This window comes from Pelodiscus sinensis, chromosome 12, assembly GCF_049634645.1.
Source record: "Pelodiscus sinensis isolate JC-2024 chromosome 12, ASM4963464v1, whole genome shotgun sequence".
NCBI lineage: Eukaryota > Metazoa > Chordata > Testudines > Trionychidae > Pelodiscus > Pelodiscus sinensis.
In genome coordinates, this window is record NC_134722.1 from 7,081,541 (window position 1) to 7,094,360 (window position 12,820).

At 52.1% G+C, this 12,820-nt stretch overlaps 1 protein-coding gene across 1 annotated transcript; it reads left to right on the top strand.

Moving 5' to 3' along the window:
- The first annotated feature begins 160 nt into the window (after positions 1-160).
- LOC102455204 (forkhead box protein F1) lies at positions 161-6,877 on the top strand. Its single transcript, XM_075939957.1, has 2 exons — positions 161-1,609; positions 4,662-6,877. Exons 1-2 carry the CDS (start codon positions 577-579, stop codon positions 4,820-4,822), a joined length of 1,194 nt encoding a protein of 397 aa, XP_075796072.1. The 5' UTR covers positions 161-576; the 3' UTR covers positions 4,823-6,877.
- Positions 6,878-12,820: the final 5,943 nt, after the last annotated feature.

The window sequence follows — 12,820 nt, forward strand, 5'->3', positions numbered from 1 at the left end:
CGCGGGGAGACGGGATGGACGCCCAGTTGGAGACGGAGCTGCCTGTGAGTCACTGATGTCCGGGTCCCTTTAAGCGCCCACCCGAGCTGCGCTTGAGCGGAGCGGGGCGGGCGGAGGGGGAGGAGGTGGGGGAGTGGGTCGGGGCGGGGAATTCCTCTGGCTTCTTACGTCTGACTGTCAAGCCCCGACAGACGCCGCGGACCAGAGATAAAGTTAAAGGCGATCTCCGGGCTGGGGGCAGAATCCAGACCCGCTGAGATGAAAAGCAACTCGCAGCCGCCGAGCTGAGGAGGCGGTGGCGCAACTGGGAACCGGCCTCTCGCCGCACCACGTAGGGAGAGACAGCCCCGGGGGCTGCGCGCTACGCCCGGAAAGCCGCCCCGTCCCTCACCCGGGCGGCGGGGCTCGGATTTAGGGGCAGGGGGGGGTCGTGTGTGTGCGCGGGAGGGGGCGCCACTCCCGTGTGTTTATTCCAAGAGGAGGGGGGGTGCTTGGAAATACCCCCCCAGCTAGAGGGAGGGGGCATCACCACCCCCCAGCAGCGAGGCCGGGGGAGGGAGGGGGCCGCCGCTGTCGATGACTGCAGAGGTGCCGCAAGCGCAGCCCCCTCCTCCCGCGGCGCACGGCGGCTGCAGCCTCCTACCCTCCGCCCTGGAGAAGCCGCCCGGCTCGGCCATGGAGGCCGCCTCCTCCGCCGCCAGCAGCACCCCCGGCGCGGGGGGAGGCGGCGGCGGCGGCAAAGCCAAGAAGAGCAACGCCGGGATCCGGCGGCCGGAGAAGCCGCCCTATTCCTACATCGCCCTGATCGTCATGGCCATCCAGAGCTCGCCCTCCAAGCGCCTGACGCTGAGCGAGATCTACCAGTTCCTGCAGAGCCGCTTCCCTTTCTTCCGCGGCTCCTACCAGGGCTGGAAGAACTCCGTGCGCCACAACCTCTCGCTCAACGAGTGCTTCATCAAGCTCCCCAAGGGGCTGGGCCGCCCGGGCAAAGGCCACTACTGGACCATCGACCCGGCCAGCGAGTTCATGTTCGAGGAAGGCTCCTTCCGACGGCGGCCCCGCGGCTTCAGGAGGAAATGCCAAGCCCTCAAGCCCATGTACAGCATGATGAACAGCCTGGGCTTCAACCCGCTCTCGCCCGACAGCTACAGCTTCCAGGGCTCGGCCGGGGGGCTCTCCTGCGCCCCCAACAGCCTCTCCCTGGACGGCGGCCTGGGGATGATGAACGGGCACTTGTCCGGCAATGTGGACAGCATGGGGCTGCCGGCCCACTCCGTGCCCCACTTGTCTGCCAACGGCGGGCACTCCTACATGGGCAGCTGCACCGGCTCCTCCGGGCCGGACTACCCGCACCACGAGAGCTCCGTGCCCGCCTCGCCGCTGCTCACCGGCGGCGGGGTGATGGAGCCGCACTCGGTCTACTCCGGCTCCGCTTCCGCCTGGGCCCCGGCGGCCTCGGCCGCCTTGAACAGCGGGGCGTCCTACATCAAGCAGCAGTCCTTGTCCCCCTGCAACCCCGCCGCCAACCCGCTCTCCTCCGGCCTCTCCACGCACTCCCTGGACCAGTCCTACCTGCACCAGAACAGCCACAACCCCGCCGAGCTGCAAGGTAAGAGCGCAGGGGGCGGCCGGTGGCCAGGGGCGCTGCAGGCCACAGAGCGGGCGTGCAGCATGGGTGCAACGTGCCTTAGTGAGCTCACGCGAGCCGTGCAAGAGGCCCTGTCCACGTGTGAGCCTGGCAACACGACCTGCTAGTGCTTGCACGCACACCCAGACTCCCGCGCCTGGGCACGCACTTCATCTACACACGCCTATGGAGGTCCTGCTATATACACCGCTTTTCTCCCGCCGTTGTGGACACACATTTCATGGCCTTTTGGGGAGGGGGATATTTGTAAATCTATCCTGGCGCTCAGTGTGCAATTCGGTAGGTAAGTAGAGTGATGTGTGTGTCACATTTTAGTTCTCTGGCGGGTTCCAGACTCCATCTAGCAGTGCAGGCCTCAAACAGGGCAATCCCCCCCCCCCCGGATTCCTCCAATTTGGGGGTTATTTCTTTGTCGCCTTCTCGCAGCCCCTATAACAAACATTGGGAATCAAAGTCCCAGAGCGGTCGCTGGGCGAGCCTGTCACTTTCCAAACAACCAGTAGTCCTGTGGCTACCCAAACCAGATACACGTCTGAGGAAGTGGGTCTTTCGCCCACGAACGCGCATGATGCTGTCTTTGTGATCGGTACGGGGCCACAGGACGGCTTGTTGTCTTTAAGCGGTAGGCATGGCTAGTGTGCTGCACTGAGGCGCGCTTGCGGGCGAAGCAGATCGATCAAGCTGACTGGTTGTGTAGACAGAAGCACCCGCACGTGAGCAGCGAAGTGGCTTTTGCAAACCGGGAACTCTGCAGTGGCTTCGACTGGGGGGCAGTCCGGCTAGGAACCGGATGTTCCGATAGATGGCCCAGACCCCGAAGTAAAATAATGTAGAGTCCTGGGTCCTGCCTTAGGTTAGATTCTGCCCGGCCAGGAAGAAGGTTTCCTCTTGCAAGGGTGAAATGAATCTACGCACCCTGCAAGCAGATGCAGGCCCTTGTGTTGGGGAGACCGGCGGCTTTTTGGTTTGTTTTTTGCAGGGAGGGAAATACCCCAAGGGAGGGGAATGCGGTTTGGAGGAGCCAGGGGATGTTGTGGCCGGGAGTAAGGCCTGAGCCAGCCTGGGAGAGGGTCTGTTTAAAACAAACACGCGGGTGGCAAGGCGAGTGTTGAGGGCAGCGGCCGACAAGGTCACAAACCATGAGGTTATCTCAGGCCCCGCGGCGGGGACAACCCCAAGATGCATTGAATTTGCAGCACTTTCCCCTGGCAGGGAGCTGCTGGCTCCCTGGCAGTCTGGGGGGGAGGGTTACCCCGAATTCCAGAGGCCAGGATTTCACCGGGCGTGAGGCAGAAAGCAGTTCCGCCGGGGTCTGTTTTTCCAGGCGTGTTTTTCCGCTCGGAGGTTGGTGCTTTCGCGTCCCGTGAACAACTTTGTGCGGTTAAGGAGGGAGGGAGGCGGGCGGCGGGCCCCGAAGAGGGGGGAATGTTCTGAAATAATCTCACCGGATCCGAATTAACCCGTTCCACCAGGCATTAGGAAACACAGGACCCAAACCGAATCCAGACTTCTGGATCCACTCCGCGAGTGGCAGTTTTGTTCGGCTGAGGTCCCGGGGTCTGTGTTGCTGTAGGCAGGCGAGGAGTTCATTTTGGATTTGGGTGACTGCCTTCATCCCATCCATGCTGCGCTGCCGTTTCAGGGCAAGCATTACGGAACAGCAAAGCCAGAAGGTTTTAACACTACACCCCAGCGTTGCTGCTTGGATAGGCCTAAAAGCCAGGGTTTTCCTGTGGCCTGACTTCGGTTTCAACACAATTTAGCTGCCGAGGCCTTTTAAAAAATCCCTTCCGAAGTATTCTTCGGAGGAAAAAAAAACACCTCGATGTCTCTTTCCTTCTTATTTCTCTCACCTTTTCCATCGAGCGTTAATTGGGGGAACTACATTTTTACACATAGTTTGAGCCCGTCTGGACTTTGAAACGCGGGCCTGCGGAGAAACCTACCGTCCTGTAGGCAAGATGCGAATTTCTCTCGGACGCCAGAAAATAAGGGCGAGCAGGAATAGCGGCCATGAAATAGCATATCTTCCCCACTCTCCTTGCATGGCAGGTGGAGCTTTCAGCGCCCTGTCCATGTAAAAACACGATTAACCCGCCGTGGCTTTACCAGGGGAGTAATCCGGATTAATAATTGAACACCAACTGCGAAATATAATGAGGTGAGGCAAAATTCCATGGGACTAGTCCGGATTAAACAGTCCGAATGAACGGCAAAGTGTCCCTGATTCGAAAGGGAGAGGCACAGCGAGGGGGGTTAAAAGACACTGTTTGGAAAGACCAAGCCTGTCAAAAGGGCACCAGGCTTTGGGCGTTGTTCACAAGGATCTGTTAGGGAGAAGGACTCGGTTCCCAGCTGATTGATTTTTGTACAGAAGGGGCTGGCGAAGGTTGTTATCCTGGTTTACATTTCCCTGGTTTGCTGTATTGTAGCGCTGCTTCGCCTTTGGTTTGAGCTTGATTTCCATGGGAGTGCGGCTGGAAAACCCAAGCCTTCTTGAGCTTTAGTTCTTGTTCTTTTCGGTGTCAGCGCTGCGCCGTGGCAGGAGCAGGGGTTAAGGGTCAGCAGCCCGATAGGTCCCATTGGAAATTAAGGGGCCTTGCCCCTCCCCGCCCATTGCCTTCCACGGAAGGAGCATCGGGCCCGCAATCTGTACATCAAGGATGCAGCAAGTAAACACACATCTTAGAAATGCTGCTGCTTCCTTAGCTAGCCAGGAAATCTACCGCCCCATCCTGCCATTCGCAGGCGGGCAAAGCTCCCATTAAAGTCAATGGGAATTTCCTCTGAGTAAGGACTGCAGCCCTCCCAGCCTTGACAGCACCTGCTTGTGCGCAACAGAACTCCCCTTGGGATGAGAACGCAGCCGTGTTCCGCTTCCAAACCTCCTCCCAAGTGCTCCCCACCCAGCACCCCTCCTTCCCCAGTTTCTTCCTCGAAGCATCTCTATAGGGTCCCCCCTCTAGCCACTGCCTGAAGGTCCATTTTAACGGTGACCCCTGCTTTCTTTCAGGCATCCCGCGGTACCACTCCCAGTCTCCGAGTATGTGCGACAGGAAAGAATTTGTCTTCTCTTTCAACGCCATGGCCTCCTCCTCGATGCACTCAGCAGGGAGCGGTTCTTACTATCACCAGCAAGTGACATATCAAGACATCAAGCCGTGTGTTATGTGATATCAGGCGAAGAAGCCGCCTTTTTTGGGGGGGATCCTGTAATCAGGACACCGAGAAAACTTTCTATGTGGAAGGGGTCTCCCCCAAAGACCCTCTGTGCGGAAAGGGCAGGAGTTAGATTTGTTTCACGCTGGAGGAACAGAAGGGAATAAACAGCCTGGCGTTTGGGAACAGTTGGAAACGAATTAACACTAAGCTAAAGAAGGAGGAATACGGGCGCCTTTTTGGAAAGGGTAAAGCGGCCACGGGGGGGGCCTGTCTCTTTCCTTCGTTCGTAGCAGCGCTCCGGGGCTGGGATCTCAGTTTCCAAGATGCACGTGTTTGTTTCTTTAAAAAAAAAAAAAACCCGAGTTCTTAACAAAAATAGATGGGGTGAAAAAAATCCCAAAAATTGTATTTTAGTCTTAAGAGAAATAACACGGGTGGGTTTTTTTAAACCCACCTGGGAACAATTTCATGAAAGAGTTCGGGAAGGGTTAGGTGGGAATGATCCTTAAAACCGGAAGCGAAATCTTTTGGGAAGGAGACTGGTGGAATTGTGGCACTGGAGGGTGGAGGAGTCGCTAAGAGCCTTCTTCAGAACACGGTTGGGATTTCTGGCCACGGGCTCTCCCAACCTTAAGGGAGAGGTAATAAGTCCTCGATGGGCTTGGCTATTCCCTTTACTGGTGTGGGAGGCCTGTCCTGCCCCCTCCAAGCCAGTGGGAGTTTTGTCATTGACTTCCACGACTTAAAACGCCACATGCCCCGTTTTCATGTGGTTGCGCATTTGTAGCCTGCTCTCCAAATTGTCCTGTTTTGTAGTTACCTTCTCACCGCTGGGTTAGGCATGTGCGAATCCGCACTATCCACTGACTCAACATTGGCTCATGAGGAAGTGGGGGGGTTAGGCGCAGCAAAACAACCCCCAAACTCTCTCCCATTGGCTTTCACCAAGTCTCCGTGCTGTTCTCTGCTTTAGAGATTTTTCTTTTTCTTTCTTTCTTTCTTTCTTTCTTTCTTTCTTTCTTTCTTTCTTTCTTTCTTTCTTTCTTTCTTTCTTTCTTTCTTTCTTTCTTTCTTTCCCTGCAACCCCGCGTTAGGTAAAATCTCCCCAAAGGGAGCAAGTGGCCCGCCTAAGACTGCAGGATCAGAACCGCTGCAGAGAGAATAAGGCACTTTGAAAAAAAAAAAAATTAGCAAGGCTCATTCTGTTATTTATTCAACTTTTTTTTTTTTTTTTTTTGCTAATAATCGAGACACCAGTAGCCTCCGTTGATCAGTATTAAAGTGGTGTAACTTTGTTGGCAATATTTGCCATATAGTTTTTTTTTAGTTATCCATTGTACATTTTTTTTAAATGTCTCTTCTGCGTGTAAAGACAACCCACCCTGTGTTTTATATAAATATATATATAATGAAGGGTTATTTCCTCCCCCTCCCCCTTTTTTGGCCTGCCTTTGTACAGTTCGGTGACACCTATTTTATTTTTCTTCTGCACTGTATTAAATTGTAATTGCGATTTTTTGCCCCCTTTGTGTACGTTTGTCCTTAAAAAAAAAAAAAAAAAAAAAAAAAGCCCGAACCAAAATAAAACATGTATGTTATTTGGACATGGTCTTCACAATTGTATAAACAGCAAATAAAATAGCATGCGGTGTAATACATGTTAAGAGTCTGCGACACCTCTTTGGGGGACACTGGGCCCCCTATCCAAAAAGCTATGGGAATCTTTCCACTGTCGTTAGGCTTTGGATACCCATAGAGTGCCCAACTGAGAGTTATTTTGGGGGGGCCAATGGGATGGTAGGGTGAGCAAGGAAAGCGTAATAGGACCCTTTATTACAACGCGATCTCCTCCCTCCTCCAAGGACCATAGCTCAGGATAATTTATTGGAATATCCACATTTTTTTTAACAATTTCACATTTCAGTGCAAACTTGAAAGGAGCTGCTATTGTTCTTGGCCTCTGCTTCTAATAAGTCCTTTATCCCCTAGTCTAAATTCAATCCCCTAGTTTTAAGGAAATATTTACAATCAAAATAGTAATAATTTTGAAAATTACCCGGGGGCGACTTTTTGCAAGAAGCAGCTGAAATATGATTTTTTGACAGGTTTCTTTTTTTTTTGTCCGAAGGAATTTCGCGTTAATGAAGAGAAATATAATTCAAGGCTTCCATTCGTTTTTATCCTCCTCCCCGCATTGTACAGTGGGATTTTTGGATCTGCTAGCTCTGCAGCCTGCTTTTTCCTATTATAAGGAACTCAAATGGTGTGTTTTAAAAACACAGGTTGGGAGATGACAGAGAAGAGAAATAGCCATGGACAGAGATGTCCTAAATCAAATGTTCTGGTTTTTTCTTTCTTAGGACCAGATCTACAGCCAACTGACTTAATGGGTTTGGGATGCAGCCCTTAGTGAACAAGCTGAAATTAACTAGCTTTACTTTTATAAAGCTCCTTTCCCTCTATGGTCTGATCTCTAGACCCACCGCAGTTTCAGGCGCTCCTGAGCGCCCCATCCCCCGAAACTGGTTCTTTTCAAACTTGACATTTTGGACGGGGGCGGGGAAAACTTATTTGGGGTTCGGTTACATTGAAATGATCGATACAATCGACTCAGGCAATCAGTGGCGCAAGCTGCTGTCTCTCAGGGCAAAACAAGGGACTCCTGTCTCGTTTTCGGTAATTCGGAGTGAATTCATTAAAGCGAAGTTGTTCTGAAAGGGCTGTTCTTTCAGAGCCCTCTTCCGTCACCTCAAGCTCCCGTTCTGTCGCCTTCTCTCAGGAGAAATAATAGAGGGAAAAGGGGGAAATGGCGAAAAAAAAGAACCATCAGATCAATAGGCAGAGAAAACGCCATACTAACCCAAAATCTCAGCAGTCCTCTTCATCCTAACCCCTCCCCAAAGCAAACTCTAACCTCAAAACCGGCCACAGCAGATCAAGCACAGCGCAGAAGACTCGCAAGTTTATTGCCCAAAGGAATAAACACAACGCCAGTAAAAGGACAGATCCTCTGCTTTGCTCCCGGGCTCTCAAAAGTCTGCTCGGGGGCATGGCCTACCCCCTCCCGATTTATTTCCCTCGTTGCTTTGGGGTGCCGGGAACGTGACGGGGAGGGAAGCGGGGAGCAAGGCCGTTTGCATTGTCCTGTACTAGTGAAACTGACAGGCATTCTTTTTATATAAACTGTCAATTCCCAGGAATTTATGGGTGACTTTCTTTAAAGCCACGATGCTTTCTTGAATCGTCTACGCTCAAAGTAGCGAGAGCCCCTCACGTCTGGGCTACATGATTAACTCATCTGGCCAGCCGCGGAGAATTAGTTAGGCTGTTTTCTTAATTTCAGGAAAGATGGCGGGGGGGGGGGGGGGGGTGGAGGAACTCAGACGGGGAACCTTGTGTGTATGTGTATGTGAATAGATAGAGAGAGGGGGTGTATGGGGATAGATAGATTGATAGATACATGGCTTGTATGCGGATAGATAGATACATAGATTATATGGGGCTCGATAGATAGAGGGGGTGTAAGGGGATAGATAGATTGATAGATACATGGCTTGTATGCGGATAGATAGATACATAGATTATATGGGGCTCGATAGGTAGAGGGGGTGTAAGGGGATAGATAGATAGATAGATCTGATTGTGGTGTTATCGATCCAATTGTACAGAAGTAAGCTGACCAAACTTGACTGCCTCACCGAATACACGCTTTGCTCTGAAGAGCCCGGAGGCTGGGCAGGATCAGTGGGAAGGTCCAAACCAGCCGCAACTTTCCCTGAATAAGCACTGGGCCCCGAGGCTGAGAAAGATGCTGACTGCAAGCGTGGTCCCACTCCCCACCCCCCACCAGACAGGGACACCGAGGCAGGCCGCGCCTGTGATCTTAGGGGCGGTAGCTATTTTCCTGAAGGCCAACTCCCTCCCCTCCTCCTCCAGAAAGGACCAGGGATTGAGCCCCCCCCCCCCACTCCGAAAGAGATCGCTGCAGCGACAAAACAGCCTAACTTCGAGAACCCCCTCCCCAATCGGTCGCCATGTGGGTGGCTGTTCTAAGGGATCAGCAGCCTCCGCCAAGGCTTGTGATCGCCACTCAGCGCTCATCTACCGCACCAGAGCGCCGTGCAGGAGCACAGGGCTATGAGCTCTCCCTCCTCCGTGTGAAAGTGTTGCTCACGCACGCACAGCGGTGTGGCACAGCCAGAAATAGCCCCACGAGCTGGGTCGCTGGAGCGAAGCACTTGAATGCAGAGGGCTACAGCGCACCCAGCTAGACAGACCCCCCCCCCCCCCCAGCAGCCAGTCTTTCCTAGCTAGCTAAGTGGATAGCAGCAGATCGCTACCGACAGATCAACTTATGTATAAATATAGGTACCTATAGGTAGCTGTCATTCAGTTCTCGCGCTCTCTCTCAGGCTATGTCTAGACTGCAAGCCTCTTTTGAAAGAGCCTCTTTCGAAAGAGAGCGTCTAGACTGCACGTTGAACTTTCGAAAAAGCGGCTTGCTTTTTCGAAAGAAAGCATCCGGTGAGTCTGGATGCTCTCTTTCGAAGAAGCCCTATTTACATTGAAGAACGCCTTCTTTCGAAAGAGGAACTTTCGAAAGAAGGCGTTCTTCCTCGTGAAATGAGGTTTACCGCCATCGAAAGAAAAGCCGCGTTCTTTCGATTTAATTTCGAAAGAACGCGGCTTGAGTCTGGACGCAGGGGAAGTTTTTTCGGAAAAAGGCTACTTTTCCTGAAAAAACCCCTGAGTCTGGACACAGCCTCAGAGGCTATGTCTACACTACAGAGCTTTTTTCCGAGAAAGGGCTGTTTTTCAGAAAACGCTTCACTTACCTCCACACTGCAATCGCATTCTTTCAAAAAAATAAAATTGAAAGATCAGGGTTTTTTTCCCTGACATTGGTAATCCTCATTCTACCAGGAAGAAGCCTTTTTGCGAAAGAGCACTTGTGGGAAAAGGCGTGTGTGGAAAGGGAAGAGGGAGTTCTTTCCAAAGAAGAGGAAAGAGGAAAAAACACAGGCTACTCCATCTATAGCAATCACAGCTACAATGCCAGAGCCGGTTCATTCAGTGTGGACGCTATCTGTTGAACAAGCAGATTGCTTTTTCCATGCACTTTTGCAGTGTGGACACTCTCTTTTGGAATAATTTTTTTCAGTAGATCTCTCCGGGAAGAGCTTCTTCTGAAAGAAGCCTGCAGTCTAGACATAGTCTCTCTCTCTCTAGCTATAGAGCATATACATAGAGGATCTAGGTCATATATCACTTATGTAGAAACCAGAAGTATAGCCATGTGTTTGGCTACAGAACAATGTGTGTGTGTATAGAACAGGGTGTGTGTGTGTGTGTGTGTGTGTGTGTGATACGTGTTTGTGTGTGTGTATGTGTGTATTGGACACAGCTGCTCATGCATCCAGCCTGAACAAACTTTTTTTTTCCTTCCGGACCCAGTTGGAGAAAATACTTAATGCCTGTAACCCAGAGTAATGATCACTTTTGACCAGAGTTCAGGCTCCAGGATGGAGCTGTGGGGATGAGGGGTTTGGGGGGAGGGCGCATATTGTGAGTGAAGGCTTTGCCTAGAGTGTGGACTCTAGGGGGGGGGGAGATGAGGGGCTTGGTGTGCAGGGTGGGGCAGAGGGGTTCAGTGTGTGGGCTGGAGCATGGCGGTGCGTAGAGGGGGTGCAGGGTCTATCTGGGAGTGCAGGCTTTGGGGATGCAGGAGGGGTTTCTGGGTTGGGGGGGCTCAGGCTGGGACAGGGGATCGTTGGGGCACCGGTTTACCTCCAGCAGCTCCAGGTCAGTATGCAGTGGGTTGGGAAGGCAGGCTTTCTGCCTGTTCTGGCACAGAGGACCACATTGCACCCTGGAAGTGGGCAGCAACAGGACCAGCTCCACAGGCTGCCCTTGTCCCAAGCTCTGGCTTCACACTCCCATTGGCTGGTTCCTGGTTTGTTGCCAGGCAGGGCCAAGCACAAATGGACGGAGCTCGTTTTGGGCTTGGTTTGAAATGGGATGGGCTCCATTTTTTGGCTTACTTTGCTTTTTTATCTCAGTGACAGTTGATTACTTGCTTCCACCTAGGAGCAGGGGCCTACTGCTGACTCCTTCCAGGGCACAGCATGCTCCACAGTGCCAGGACAGGCAGAAAGCTGCCTTAGCACCCCCACGGGTCACCTGGTCACCCTACAGCAGGGGACACAGGGCCTGTCTTTCTGCAACCCAGTCCTGCCATCCGTAGTTTGAAAATCACTGCCATGAAGGGCATAGTTATTACTAAGGCAAGCTTTTACTATCGCCAGGAGGAACTCACACAAGATAAAAGGCTGGCCCAGAGAATTCTAGGGCTGGAAAAGACCTCAGGAGGTCATCGAGTCCAACCCCTCGTCCGAAGTAGGATCAACTTCAACTAACTCATCCCAGCCAGGGCTTTGTCAAGCTGGGATTTAAAAACCTCTAGCAATGGAGATTCCACCACCTTCCTCGGTAACTCATTCCAGTGCTTCACCACCCTCCTAGGGAAATAGTTTTTCCTAATATCCAACTTAGACCTTCCCCATTGCTCCTCATTCTATCGTCTGTCACCACTGAGAACAGCCTCTCTTCATCCTCTTTGGATCCTCCCCCCTTTCAGGTTTTGAAGGCTGCTATCAAATCCCTCCTCACTCTTCTTTTGTGGCACCCTCCAGGGTATACGCAGACACACACACACACACACACATACACACACTCACTCGCACACACAAATTAATCCACAGATCTGCCCGTAGACACAGTTCTATTGGTGGCATATGTTAAATCTCTGTGGGTTTTAGCTGCTGTTTTAAAATAGACTATTCAGGGCTGAGATTTCTTCTGACTCTTTACAGATACCGCTCCCTATTGATGGCATTTCTCTGAGCAGCCCTGCGAGTACTGGGCCATGTACCATCTAGGGTCAGGGATTTTACGTCTGAAGCAAATGGCTTTACTAGGTGCGCTGGAGATAAAGGTCTCGAGGTTAAAAGTTCAAACTCCACCAAGTGGTTCTTTTCCTTGAAGTCTCCTTATCTTCCCCAAGATTCATTTTCAGCCTTCAGCTTCATTTCAGGCTTGCCTTTTGTGTATACAATAAATCCCTGGAAAGTCTGGTCTTAGGGTGGGGAGAGGGGAGCGGGTGCACCTTGCAGGCTGCAGGCCAGTTTCCCAGAGGCCTGAAGTCCATTCCACAGGAAAGTTTTGCATGGTTAATTTTTTTTTTAACTGGAAAAAACCAGAACCACCACATACCATGGACGCCACATATTCCTCAAGCCACTGAGCGCAGTCTAAACAGACGGGCAGCACTCCATCTCATACACCTACAGGCAGGGAGAAAAAAGATAAACCCTCAGAGGCTGCTATACCTCTGGCCCTTCACCTGCCGCAGAGCAGCCTGTTCCGCTGTGTGAGTTGCCCCAGTCAGATAGGAAAAGAATGCCTTGAGAATAACGCTGCCCTTCATGGGACCCATAGGCCTGCATTCATGATCCACTGTCTCCACACATGAGCAGACACCAAATACAGGAAGGCCCAGGGGCTCAAATCTGTTTAGACTCACCTCCCACCAGGAGCCTAGATCGGTACGTTTGAAAGATCTGGGCCTAAGAGCTTAGACATAGACTCACTAGGCAGTTCCATCACTAGGGGAAGGCCTGGCCCCTTCGCCTGGGAGACATCTGTGCCAGAGGCTGTTTGTAGGTCATTGAGCTCCACCCAACTTTGATGCCAAGCAAGTGGCCTCCAGTTTTTCACCTGCTGGGGTTACACTTCTCCCTCGGCTGAGCAGCAGAGACCTGATGGGCACTCACCACCACCCCTAGCCAAAAGCAAGCTCAGCCACCACCACCTCTTGGTTTCAGAGAAGGGTTGAGTTTGATTAGGGGCATGTTCCGAATGAAGATGAAGGTCACTGGAGAATCTCCATCCCTGGAGATATTTAGAGCAGGTTAGACGGGCATCTATCAGGGATGATCTAGACAGTGCTTG